The sequence below is a fragment of the Sparus aurata genome, chromosome 17, assembly GCF_900880675.1.
Source record: "Sparus aurata chromosome 17, fSpaAur1.1, whole genome shotgun sequence".
Taxonomy (NCBI): domain Eukaryota; kingdom Metazoa; phylum Chordata; class Actinopteri; order Spariformes; family Sparidae; genus Sparus; species Sparus aurata.
In genome coordinates this window covers 7,906,811-7,921,555 of record NC_044203.1, presented here as the reverse complement: position 1 = coordinate 7,921,555, position 14,745 = coordinate 7,906,811, and the positions used below count along the sequence as shown (strand labels likewise).

The 14,745-nt window shown below is 39.3% G+C and overlaps 1 protein-coding gene across 1 annotated transcript in view; it reads right to left on the bottom strand.

The window, feature by feature from the left end:
- Nucleotides 1-8,173, bottom strand: part of LOC115567313 (dolichyl-diphosphooligosaccharide--protein glycosyltransferase subunit STT3B-like) — a 57,609-nt gene extending 49,436 nt beyond the window's left edge. Inside the window, exon 1 of the mRNA XM_030393735.1 lies at nucleotides 7,536-8,173. Within this exon, the coding sequence (XP_030249595.1) occupies nucleotides 7,536-7,819 (284 nt within the window). The 5' untranslated portion in view covers nucleotides 7,820-8,173. The remainder of the gene's footprint in view (nucleotides 1-7,535) is intronic.
- Between the last annotated feature and the right edge of the window lie 6,572 nt (nucleotides 8,174-14,745).

Here is a 14,745-nt window from a genome sequence, read left to right as displayed (position 1 = left end):
GTTTATCTAAATGTTGGAGACACGTGTATCAGGATGATGTGATAGGGCCTTACCTGATACAGGATTAATCAGACTAATCAGAGATTGTTGTTTTGGTGCCCTAAGGGTTTGGCTCCCCTAAATTTTTCTTTCTCTTTTTTTTTCTTTTTTTATGAATGCAGCAGCTGATTTAATAATAAATGTATGGTTCCCTTTATATTAATTCATCATTGAGATGTTATCCCTGCCCATTTTCTTAAGTTTCTATGTGTAATCCTGTTTCTGTAAACAGTCTCCAACTGGCTCGCCAACGTTCAGGGGCAGCCAAAGAGGTGCTAGTGTCTCGGTTTTTATTATTTCATTCGTATTTTTAGTGGTTTATTTTAAGATAGACTTTGTAACATACATGAATATAACCATGATTATAACCAGATAACATCAAACACAAGTTTAATACTACAATTTGTCACAAATCACAGATTTTATTGAGGACCCACTTCAGTTCCCTACAACTTACTTAAATGACCACCTGTGGGTCCCAGGGACTCACTGTATCGAAAACCAATCGATATCACCTTCAAGGTAAATATCCCTTTTATGATAAAATCAGTGCCTAGCAGGCAGGCTTTTTGCTGTGACCATGTAAACTTAAATGAAAACAAATGCTGTGCAAATATTGTCTCATTCCATTCTTTTTAGATGATGACAGAGTGTTGCTACAGCTATCTTCCAGGCTACAGCAAGCTTGACAAAGACAGATCAGGATTCAATAAGGGAACTGATAAAAACTGGACCTATAAATAGAACAGATAATGGGTTACTGGCATCAAATCAGCAGCAGCAGATATGAACTGTTGTTTTTCTGACAAATAATAATGGCTGCATTTGCTTTAGCATGACATGTTTTTCACAAGCTACTTGCTCAAAATACTTGACATCTCTATTCAAAATATTAAAACTGATAAGCTTAAAACGATGATATAATGTGAATGAAAATGTAAATGCTCGAGGTAAAAAAAAAAAAACAACTAAAAACACCGAGATTATTTCTGACAGAAATTGTGATTGCAATATGATTCACAGTTAAATTAAATGACATTACGACAAATAAACATTAGTTGGGGTCGGTAACAATCAAACCGTTTTTTCTTACATCTGGAAAACAAGATTTGTGGGCCTAGAAATCTCTGCAGAACTATAAGCAAAAGTATTGAGGTTCAACATTCAGTCCTAGATATCACTTCAGTTACTGAAGAAGTGAAGCATGCAGGTTGTTTTGATTAGATCTCCTCTATTTGAGTGATGTATTGGTTTAATGACTGTACTGATATCAACCATGTAATCTACCTAAGAGACGTAAAGACCTAACGACGTAGTGACACTAATTGCACTCAAACGTCCTTTGGGCCATTAACTCATAGAGCTGGAGCTCTGAGCACCAGATGATAGGTGAATCAGAAGCAATCTGCATGTCAGACATTTGTCTCAGGGAGATAGAGCCTTTAGTACAACAGACAGAGACATAAATGGATATGTAGCTATTTTTCTGTTCTTTCTGATGCAGCTCCGTGCATGATTAACACAGCCCAATCTTAAAACATTAAATAACCATCTACAGGGTGTCTGCCTAATGCCAGTCCCGACCTCTCTGCCCACAGATCCAATAGCACTAGCACATCATAAGGAAAAGGGCTATTAACTCGCCACATCAAAAGGACACATCGGAGAGCATGTGTGAGAGAGAGAGAACATAGTGAGGAGGTGATTTGACGGTTCTACGATCCTAAAGATTAGCTATAGAATGACAGCTGACTTGAAAAGAGGTCATGGGGTTGTACATGGGTGAACTGTGATCAAACAGTGGCCAGAAAAGGCTGTAAAACGTGCTGCTTTTATTCTCTTGAAAGCTTGACAATCTTGACACTTGTTCAGTGTAACCTTTAAAAATAAGACTCTTTCCACACATTAGGTTCAAGCTGTAAACACAGTAAACACACAGTACTCACACACACTTACAACTTTTTGATATTCAAATCAATTCATTGGTCCATTTTGTGATATGATTTAAAAATTAGAGACCAGCTTATGATGGATTTTTGGGACTGATGACAATACAGATATTTAGTAATAAATAAACACACATTTTCCAGAGTTAGCATTCAAGCTAACAAGCTAGATTTACCAGCAAGCTACATAGCTCGACTGCAATACCATAAGGCGAAATGCGCTATTGCGAGTATTACTGTAACCGCTGCCATCTTAGCCTTGTGGTTAAAACACAGAATAAAACATATATCAAGCAGGGGTCCTTACTTGTCTAGCAGAAAAGCAGCTAACTCTGCGTCTCTCTTGAGTTCTTACAAATCCCGCAGCTCCCTCCACCTCTGTTAATGACGCTCTGATTTGCCAGCAGAGTATGCACGAGAGTGATTGACACTTCTCAGACACTCCCCATGGCTCTGATTGGTTGTGTTGATTTGGGAGTGGTGGAATCTTGCAAATTAAATCACAGACACTGGGTGGAGCCACAGACACTGGATTTTTACACAGCTGACCAGTATCTTATTTAACTGTCAGATCATGACAATTTTAGCAAATAATAACAAAAACATTGTCACAGACTACAGCTTTATAGACACATGACCTGAGAGAGCCTGACGAAACTGCTCTGAGCTGTTCTACTGACATTTGGACCTCTGACATGTGCCCCGTCTCTTGGCTGAGTCTGCACACTGGGTGGACATGCATCGCTTGCGGTGCTCCAAGCAAACGGGTTCCATGTAAAAGATTAAGGAAATTGTTTATTCCTAGATTATTTAAGTGGCACTCCTTTTTTTTATAAACTATTCTATTGAAAAATTGGCTGCACAGTTTTTAAAGGAATTGTCATTTATTCCTAGATTTCTTTATTTGTTCTTATTAAGTTATGACTGACTGTCAAAATAGATAATAGATAATATAAGAATATTGTATGGCAATCATTTTCTGCAAGGTTTTACCTGAGCCAGGCCATACAACAGTGATAGCAATCATATCACGTCCATACAGGGGTTAGTAGGATATAGAGCTCTTAAAAGAAAAACAAAGAAGAATTATATAATATTTATTTTCTTTTAAACATGTTCCTAAAACCCAAGGCCCGGTATCGGTAAAGGAAAAAAATGGTATCGGAACAACTCTGGCCTAAAATGACATTAGTGCACTGAAACAGTACACTGACTAAGAAACTGATCATTAGAAATTATCCTAAGCATCTTAATTGCAAATAATCTCTAAAAAATAAAATAAATAGAAGTTCCATACAGGAAGCATATCAAGCAACATATACACCAATGCAAATATATATGAGATATGTTAATATGCAGGGCAAGTTTGCCATGTTGTTATTTTAATCTATTCTACTACCATCATTACCCAAAATGTCTTTGTCAAAGAGGAGAAAGGTGGACACAGAGTGTAGAGTATTCCAAGAAAAATGGACCAATTCCTATTTATTCACAGAGGTGAATGGGAAACCGGTGTGCTTGGTTTGTTCGCAGCAGGTTTCATTGCTCAAAGAATCTTATATTCGGCGCCACTTTGAGACTCATCATGGCGAAAAATCTGCAATCTGTTTTTACCCCTAGCCGAGATATCAGTGATGCAGCAGTGAAAGCTAGCTACCTTAATGCTAGCAAACTAGCATTAGCATCAAAGCTATACAGTTCTTAAAATGGAAATAAAAATGTATCACGTCATGGAAGTGGCTGTCGGAACTGTTAATTTCATCCGAGCCAGAGGTCTGAATCACTATCAGTTTGACAGCCTTCTCAGTGATAAAGACATTACCTGTGGAATGCTATTCCACACCAAAGCAAGGCAGTTAAGCTGACGTGCAGTGCTGAGGGGTTTCTTTGATCTCAGGAGGAAATTGGAAAGTTCATGGAGAAAAAAGGCAAACCAGTGGTGGAATTTCAATCCCCAGAATGGCTGCAGGATCTAGCATTTATGGTGGATATTACGGAGCATTGAATAATCTGAACAAAATGCTGCAAGGCCACAAAAAAAGTTGTCACACAGTGTTATGACAGCATACGCGCGCTCAAGTTGAAGCTGACTTCGTGGGAGACACAACTGTCAAGTGGTGACCCTGCTCATTTTCCCTGTCTAAAAGACGTGCGTGTGACCAGAGTTAATGCTGACATAAAACAGTATAAAGACAAGATTACGGGACTGCTGCGGGAGGTTGAGTGATGGTTTCAGATCTCAGGTCAACTTGTTTTTCTCTTACTATTCACAGTCAAGGCTTCTGATCTGCCCGTCAACATCCAAAAACTGACCTGCAGTGTGATTCAGATTTGAAGGACGAATTTGCCTCTGTGGGCTTGGACATGTTTTCTAAGTATGTCTTGCCAGGGTACCCAAAACTAATAGTCCTTGCTGCAAAAGTTCTGTGCGTGTTTGGGCCTACTTACCTTTGTGAACGAGTTCTCTCTATAATGAGCAGCAATAAAACAAAGCTGCGGTCAAGGCTTACACACAAGCACTTAAATGTCATCCTGAAATCGGCTGCTCGTGAAGGCTAAGATGCCAAGTTTCCGGAGCATATTAAACAGTGAGAAAACCTACTTAATGTAAAATGCTGCTTCAGACACTTCTGCACCCTGAAGAATAGTTCTGTGAAAATGAATACTTGCAGGGGAAATATTTAAAGACACTGAATACTGTGCAATATAATGTCAGTCAGCAACTTTAGTGCAAAAGTTTTTATGTATAAATCGTATAAATTTACAAGGCAGAGGGGATAACTTAACCTTCTTCCTTAATACCGTTAGTTCCCACTTTAATTTGTGTGTGGTGCGTCAGTGTCAGGATTACTACACAGATGTGGAAATGAATATGATTTTGAAATAATTTCTAGATCTTGACAAATTGTCTATATTGTTCAGTTCCAGATACCTGTGACTAAGTGTTTTGTGCCTTTGTAGATGCACTGTGAAATGTAAGTTGTAATGCACATGTAAATGTTTAAACTGATGCATAATATTGTTAAATTGAACTTCTTTTTCTTAAGAAATTTCAGGTTGTTAATGATACTTGCGTAAAAACATATTCAAAATGTACTCTTACTTTTCTGCACTACAACAAAGGGGAAAATTTGAAGTTGTCATTATTTATAGGTTATTATGCCACTAAAATGAGTTTAACACCCCTGCATTAGATGATATACAGCAAATATAACCTGACCTTTAACATATTGCATTATTTGATTTTTTTCCTACAGAGAAAACACTGAGTGACACACACACACACACACACACACACACACACACACACACACTCTCTCTCTCTCACATTGTCTCCTCAAACATCTAGTTTGTATAAAAATGTCAGTCTGATAGTAAAGGGTGAATAATAGAACAATGAAGCAGCGTATGTATAAATTTCACTCCATGTCATGCCATATTAGATGTTCAGACAGCGACATACAGAAACTAAAGCCTTTTCCCACTGCCAAAGCCCTCAAGCCTCCTTTTTTCCCAGCAGACAGACATGAAGCTGGCAGTTTAATCTACACTGCTGGTCTCAGAATAATCATTAAATGCTTTTAGTGATGCAATGCAGTCTTGGGCCAGGCAACAGTCCCTTGTAGTACAAATAAAAAGCTTGGACAATTTCTGGCACAAGCAAGCTGGTATTAGGCTGCAGAAGGGAGCATCCTTTCAGTTAGGAAAAGCGCTGGCCTCTTTAATCTGAGGTGCTTCACGACTTCTGATGTAAAGTTTGAAAATCAATTTACTGGAAGGGAATACAAACATGAATAAGTACAAAACCTGACTATCACACCTTGTCCTGCAGCAAAGTCTGCCAACATCACTGTCCATCTGTTGGCTGATGCCTGGCTGCATTAATGGATGAGACAGCGAGAGGAACCCCTTTCATACTTAAAGTACGCATGCTGCCAAGGTATTCCAAGTGAAGTCTGATGGAAGTGCTCCTATTGCATGAGCTAAATGACACTTACAATGCCATATGAGTCAGAAAATAATTTATCATTCAGAATAAAGAGTAGTTGTTAAAGCGTCATTATGTAGAAATGGGCATTTTGTGCGATTTGACGGCCCCAACAGTTTTTGAGTGCAACACAACTGTCATAAATAAAAGTCCCAGGTTTGTCAGAATTTTTCAGACATAATGTAGGTAGCCAACTAAAAACAGAACTCATGTCATAACAATGTTATGTTATGTTAAAAGTAAACATGTATGTAATGCCATCATCCTACCCTCTCACTTAAGTTAAATAGTGCAGAAACAAGTGAAACAAGGGCAGAGTGGCTGAGACCGAGTCACTTCTCGCCCTATTACAAGTCACTGTACAATCAAAATGATTTAAGCTGTTCATTTAAGGTGAAAACACTTGCTTAATTTTGCTTTAAAGGGGCACTTTGTAGTTTTGAAGAATAAATTAAACCTCAGAATTTTAATATTACTAATATTAATGAGGTGATAAGACAAACTCAGAAATGTTTACTTTTTAACATAAGTTAACTGTTCTCAGGGGGAAATAAAGGTCCCAAGAAAACTGTTTGAGGCTCGAAAGGTTGCAGGGTCCGCCACATATAAACATCGTAAAACGCTATGAAATTCTGTTGTCCTCTAAGGTCAGTTCGCTTCTTAATTTTATTCAACGATATATTTATTTTAGTTTGTTTAGGCGTAACATTCAATCATTGGCGATCTTTCTTTTCTGATTAAAATGTCCTATCCAAGACTACATAGTGAACCTTTAAAAGAGAATAGTATGCAAATATCACACCAAAGCTGGTGTGAATAACTGTTGCATACAATATGATCAGTTTAAAGTCAAACCCAGGACATGCTCCTACTGAACTATGTGGGCACATGGTTGGCGCACAGACTACAGTAGATCTTGAACCACCGACAGTGCTGTTGCAATGCAGCAAAAGCACCAAAGCAGACCAGAGGTGGTCAGTGGCTAAACAATGGACAGAGCTGTGTCAGAGGGACTTCAGCCAGTCAACGGCTTCTTTCCGGGTTCATCTCGCGTCAGATGAAGCTGTCACCATTGTCCTCGTTTACTCTGCTATGGCGCCCCCTCCTCCTCCTCCTCTTCCACTGGCTTTTTACAATGTTGTACTTCATAATGAACTAAAGAAGCTACGCCTGCGTCCCTCGGCACTAAAAATGAGAGTCGTAATTAAGTGATATGAGCTATTTTTAATCAGCGAATGGTCAGGTAATATGAAGGAAAAACGCCTATACGTGTATTTGGACATGTGCGCCGAATGACTGGTGGCTCAACTACTAATCACAATAAGTAGATATAAGCTTTGTCACCGTTGGTCCAATGTGTCCCGCTAATGTTAGCAGATACATGCAGGTGTTGAATTATTGGTCGCATAACCAAAATCGTGATGTGAATTTAGGCTTGTGTTAAGACATGCTACCAACCGTTCAGCTGACACGCTTTAAAAGAATCTTCCTCGCTGTCTACTGTAGCAGCCTACCTTGACAAACAGGTCTAATCACTGAGGTGTGAGGGGAAGCGAACTCACCAGGGGTCAAACTCGTGAATGATGCTCTCGAAGCGAATGACAGCGAAGAGCCTGGAGCTGAAACCGGCCAGCCAGGCCAGGAACAGGATGGTGAAAGACAGCAGGGACTGCCACCCGGCTGGCTGCGACAGGCCGCCGGATAGACCTCCTCCTCCTCCTCCTGACCCGGCGGTGCTGCACCTCTCTCCGACCGCCGTGCTGCTGCGCCCGTTCCCCGAGTACGACGCTCCGGAGTTCAGTGAGGATTTATGTTTGTTGTCGGAAACCGGGTGATGCTCCGCCATATTCTACGGCAGTCCTGTCGTGGCAAGCAAGCGATGCGAGCTATCCTTTATGACACAGGAAAGAAAACCCCCCCTCCTTCTTCCTTTTCGCTGCCACGCTCCACTTCCGAAACTACTTGCACCACCTTGCCTAAGCGGCCCCGCTCCCCCCAAAACACTGGCTCTGATTCCAAACTTTCTAACCTTACTTCCCACCAACCGCAACGCGAGCTAAGTAATCCCAGGGAGTCACATAGCAGCACGGTTTTGCAGCATACCCGAAGTGACACATGCGGCTAGAGCAGTTTCCTCCTTCCTTCCTTGGAGCTGGATGACGGGGCGGGAGCTGTTGGCGGAGCAGGAAGAGCTGTCAGCCTCTCACAGTGAGACAGGTACAGCCAAGAGGGACGCAGCTCCGGCATAAACCCAATCCCACGGCAGAGCGCGCTCGACGGACAAACGAAGCGGCCAATTACAATAGAGCATCCCGTTGAAGACGCTCCTGCGCGAGGGAGAGAAGTGAAAGACGGCGGGTGACAGACGGCGGGAGGAGCGCTGGACTCGCACGAGCCAATGAAATAAATGAATTTCACAAGAGCCACTGACTACAGTTAGAGTGTAGTTCCTCATTCACGCAGGGGTTATTTGTTATTCCTCAGTGAGATTTTTGTTGGAATTTGTAACAAGTTAGACAACAACCATGTTTGGTAGGCCACCACTTTGTAATAGGCCACCATAAGAAACTTTCTGAGTCGTACAAATGTAATGTTTATTACCCATTCTCACAACCTGGCAACCCAAAAATTCAGACAACTGTTGATATATCAGTATGAGCAGCCTATAAATAGCCTAACCAATTTATTAGACATTATAAAGCCATTGTTTTTTTTTAGGGTGACATACCAAAAAGCCCTACTCAATACGTATGTTTGTTCGTTGCTCAATATGAAATCCATTTACTAAATCCATCTACTCTGGTTCAGTCTTTTATTGTGTATCACTGAAAGCAGTGTGCCTTGGTGGAGCAATGAGCCAACAAATCTATAATTCTTTATTTCCCTTTCAGGAAACATCATCACAGGCCCATAAAACAAAGCTGGATTCCTCCAGCATTTTGGGGATTCTGAGACCGTTTTTATGTGTCTTGGATACAAGCAGAGCAATAGAGAGGTTCTGTTAAAACCCATGCTCACATAAAAAAATAAAAACGAGGAAAGGGATAGTCCTGAGCTGAAAGAAGTGAGCTGCCTGGGAAGGATCTCCAGAGCTTGATAATTCATCACATATCTGCTGGAGCAAAAGGAAGACTCTACAAAAAGAAATCATTGGAGATTGTATATCAGATTCACCTTAGTTATCATTCTGCTAGCTTTTCCTCATATATTCTTTCAAAATCTTTCTTGAGCACGGTGAGATGAATGAGCAAATACTGTTTACTGGATTTCTTCCTACAAAAGGACAAAAGGACTGAAACCTGTTTTTGTATTTTTCCAATTGGCTATTTACTAGTTGTAAATTGTCACAGGAACACAACATTTTTTTTTGTCATAATGGTTTATATAAGAAGTTTTCATGTTCTCGAGTCGATGTCTGTGCTTTTCACGTCAGCCTTTCACGTTAGCTGTTGTTTTCTCCAGACCAGACTTTACGTTTAGTAATGAAAAACGTTTTAGAAACAACACAAACAACAACAACAACAAACACATGAAATAGCTGCACACAGCTCAGCTTAATCCAAGTGAGAAACCCAGAGGTCTTTTTGATATAAAAAGAGTGTAAATAGCACTTATTTAAATTATTCTGGGGTTACTTGTCTTCCAGAGACTTGAACTATGCCAAACAAGCTTTATGGAGGGATTTTACTATTTTATTTTGTTTCTTTTTAATGTTTTAAAGTCCCCATTTACTTCATTTAAGAGAATGTTGCAATGTGGTTCCAGAAATGTTTTGTGGAGAACAAAACTTCACTTGATTTTTTACAAAAAACAGAGAGTTCTGCATTAAACAAAATAAATGTATTAAATCATCGCGTACTCAATGGAGGGTTAGATTGAGGAAGTAACCCAATATGGTCTCCACACTTATTTATAATGTGCTATATGTGGAAATAAAACAAAAGACAGATTGTATTTCATTTTTCAAATCAGGTCAATGAATCTTCTAATTTTGGAGTATGAGCCTCAAGCTCCAGTTTAACAGTTTAATCATTTACATTTTATTACCAAACCTATTGAAACTAGTCTGATAACTCTTACTGTTATTGTCATTATTTAAACTGACATTCATATATTAGTCCATCTCACCTTGCAGGCTCACTTCTGGTAGCATCCACATGAAAACATAACATGCTATGCAAACATGCCATGAATCACCATTGAACTAATAATAAATTACATGTTTTAACAGTGTCAGCCATTAGAGTAATTAATGCAGTATTAGGGAGTGGCCTTTACAGCTAATGAGGCAAATTCATTAATTTGTCACATCTCTGCACAGCTCACTGAGATGCTGCAGAATCAGCGACTATCAGGTTCACAGGAAACACTTTGTGGTGAGCTGTGTTCCTGCTACTAGCAGATTTGTAAACCATTAATACCTACACCTAAGTGAAAGTGTGGTAACGCTTTCACGGTTTCAGTTGTGTGAGGTCCCATCCCGAGAGATACAGAAGTTTTGAATCAGTCAGTCCACTTTAACCTCTACACGATCCTTTTTTGCATTTTAATTCTTTAATTTCCTAATTTTTTTTTGTTTCCTTAGGGGCAACAATGTGCCACATGGATAGATTATAAACAGGTCAAGAATAACAGAGAAACTCTTTTATATTTTACTGCTACCTATCTAGGCCAGGACTCTTTGTATCATTCTTGTGGCTCTGCTTCTTTAAAAATGTACTTCTTACTTCACCTTTAGCTCATTGTATTAATCAGAAACATATCCTGAAATGCTACAACATTACATTTAAATATAAAATATATGCGATCCTGTGGGGAAAGAAATAAAGACTTTCTGCTGACAACAGTCTCCGGTTTTAGTCTTCATGTACATGTGTAGAGCCTTTACGATATGCTACTTTGCCCCTTTCATCATGATTTCTGACAGGGTGTTAAAATGACCCCAAGATTATTTGAAAAAAAGAATCTCTCACTTTAGCTGCTGTACCTTATGCATATTCAATAGACACTATTTGACTGTCTCAAAGACATACTGCTAAAAAATAAGATACAGGTTATACAGATGCAGTCTCTCTATGTATGTTTTGACCATTCTGAAAAGAGAAAAAACAAACAGGTTTAGGTTGTCATAAGGTGGCAGCAAACAGTCTTACTTTCTTTCCCCACAGGATCGCATATATTTCATATTTAAATGTTACAGGCCTCACATCGAGGCGTTAAGCCTCCTGATCTGTTCATCCTCTGGATTTGCACTCACATGATGCCTACATTTTGTTGCTCTTCTCTGTGAACATTTATTGTCCCTCCCAAACACAGCAGTCTGACAAGATGCAAATGTTCACTGTGAAATAAACAGACACCAAAAAGAGAGAGATTTCTGGGATGGGTCACTTTGCTCAAATTTTGAGAGAACGTTCTGTGTTGAGGCATTGCCGTTTAGCAGGTAATGCAAAGACAATTATGTTAAAGACGAATTCATTCATGGGGATACCTATGGGTTTAATGAACATGCTAATCTTAACCTAATCCTATAATCTACAGTAATCTGTGTTTCTTTCTCTCCAGGGGCCAAAGTCAGAAGGCTATTATGCTTCATTACATAACATGTGTAGATAAATGTGCTGGAAAAGACCATTTGGTTGTAAATGAGTGAGCTTTTTTGCCACAACCACAGCTGAAATGGGTTTTATTGATCAGTGTTTGCTTGGGAGGATAAATAAACATTGGATGTCGAATAGCTCATATTTTTTGTAATGATAAATATACGTAAAATCTGTGAGATATAAACTTGAAAATAAAATACATTAATTATTAGCAATGTTTGACTAATAACAGTGCAGTCTATCTATCTATCTGTCTATCTATCTGTATATAAATGTATATATACAATATATATATATCACTATATATATGCATGGAAGGGTTTTTGGGATGTTGGGGGTGGGGGGGAGTAATGTCTGTGAAAGATTGGAAGCTGTATTGTTCTGTCATCTGCTCAGACCTTGATCAACCTGAGGAGGAGGAAAAAAGATGTCCCCCAGTGCTGTTAATAAAGATAATGAGAAAACAGATTTAAACATTTATATAAGTTGAAACCGCAGAGGTGGATAAAGTGAGAATATCAACACTTTGCAGTGAGTTTGGAAAAGGTTACAAACAAACGTTCACAGGTTATTTTTTTTTACAATTGCAGAGAGCATAGCCTAGATCTGCCTATACAGACTATTAGATTGTGCAGGGGAGGTTGTGAAAGGCATGTTATGAGTCAGAGTGTTTTTTGATAAAAAAAAAAAAACCAAAGCTTTTAAAATAGAAGAAATAGTGTCCAGAAAAAAAACAGGTTATAAAATACGGTCCTTGTTCAATGGCTGGGATGGCCTGAGAAATCTAAGTCTTGGCTCCCTGAAAACAATATTAACAATGTGTGATAAAAGGTGTGTCCTAACTGCCTACAAGAACACCATTGAAAAGACCTCATCCAGATATGGGCGTAGCCAAACTGTATCTAAAAACATAAAACAGTTGCAAAAAAGTGCAAAGCCGTCAAAAGGAAGTCAGCCACCAAGGGTTGCCGAGCTCTGATCAGACGCTCCAGGGCTTTGTCTAAAGACAGAGTTCTAGGAAGGAGAATCATGGCACTCATTTTAACTAGTCTGAAGAATGTGTGAAGACCGAGTTGGATCCGTTTGCCGTTCCTCTTATCTACAGCTTCAGGAAGCATCCATCCCACACATGGCTATCTGTTTAACAATATAGCAAGGTGGGTGAATGCAGAGTTTCTCACCTCCAGCCAGAGTAGGAGGAAAATAGGTCACAGATTTCAGGCCTCCTCACAAGTTTTCTGCAAACAGTCAGCTTTGCCTTGGCTTGGCTCGTCTTTTCTGTAGACATATATACAGTAGCTTTGAATAACTAGGTTGCAGAGACTATGAGATATAAACTCAGAGAATCATGTGATCATGAGCTCAACACCAATCTTAACAAATTTAAAATTAGGTTAGGGAAGGCTTGGCAGAAATAACCGCACACACGTACATTCACATTAAATACAAAATCATACAACTTTTTAACATCATCACATAGTTCAGCATACAGAAATTGTGGTATATTTCAAAAACATTAAGACCCTTTTGGAAATGTATCAACCGTGTAATCTAATGGTATGTCCCAGGAGTTTTGCCTCTTAATCCAACTGGACCGTCAGAAGAGGAAATGCAATTAAATACGGCCCATGCAACACAAAGAGTATTTAAGGAATAACACAAGAGGCATACAGGCCTCCTGACATGAAGCCAACTTCCAATTTGAAGAGAAATGGAACAAAAAGACCTCTTGCTCCATCTGGACAGAACATCAGGTAAACCTCAGATGACATGGAAAACCCTCATCTGCTTCATGTTTCTGGTTCTGCTCTTAGACAAAAGTTGAGGGTCACACAGAACTACTCCTTTAAATCTTTTAAAACAAAGAGAATACACATCATTCCTGGCAAGTTGGAAATTAACGATCATGTCATGTGATTATTTCCTACACTCAGAACACTGCCTATATTTTGATTCTTAAGCAAAAAGAGATGAATGCAGTAAATCAACACATGGTAATCATCTACATTTCTTAAAACATTATTCAATTTATCAGGTTAAGATGCAGGGATGCAGGCTTGGTTCTCTTCAGCCCCTGTGTTTTGCACGCATTGAGGGGGCTACTACCCTTGAGAGGTTACTTGTTAAGGTGCGGAGCGTATTTATAGGACCCAAATGCACATAATGGAGACAGGAAGTAGTGAGCAAATGATTTATTCAACAAACGGTGCTGGAGGGTAATGTGGATGAGATGACCGGGGTTACAGGCAGCTGACTGGAGCCAGCGTGGAGGAACTCAGGAGAGCAGAACACAAAGCAGAACGGCTCTAGAGATTTCTGCATGAACCAACAAAAAGAAGGGCAAAAACACAGGAAACATGAAATATTTAGAGTCTGGCGAACACAATATGAGCACTCTGAGGTCACTGTATGGGACGCAATAATCTAGCGCCAAAGTGGTGGAGAGACCAGGTAGGTGAAACCAGTGGGTGACGAGTCGATCCTCCTCAGGTGCGCTCTGCCTCAATATCTGCCCAAACTTGACAAGAGGCCTAGATCATAACAGAGGACGCAGTGAACAACTCAGTTCCCTTTTTCTTTTCTTCTTCTCTGAATTTATTTAAGTTTTCATGTTTTCATTAAGTTTTAACCTTCAACACAGATCATGAAGAACCAGACATACACAAGGTAACTAAATGAGTATGTTGAATCACATTTCATGAATGATAATCCCAATTTTAATTAATAATCAAGCAAATAAAAGTAATGATTAACACTAATACATTCTCAACTCAGTCTGATTACACCAATCATGAACCTACACAGTCACAATAAATTGTAGTTAATTGCCACAAAAAAATCCATTGACAAAATTCTTTGTAAATGTATAGACAAAAATAAATAGAAAACTTTACTTTAAATGGAGGAGTTTATCACAATTGATTCACAAATGCTGAAATGGCCTTTCTTCTTCTTCACCCTGATGCACCGGAACCTCAGGTACATCAGCGCTGCTCAGCTCAGCACTGACCTCTAGTGTGCAAGACACACACTTCTGTCTGAACAATGACTCGGTCCTAATTCTTCCCTAACATCACTACCTATACTCTGAAAGTATAGAGAGCTTTTAAATATTTTGTGCCAAGACTGGTGGAACAATTATGTCTTTGTGTTTAAACATAAAGGATCT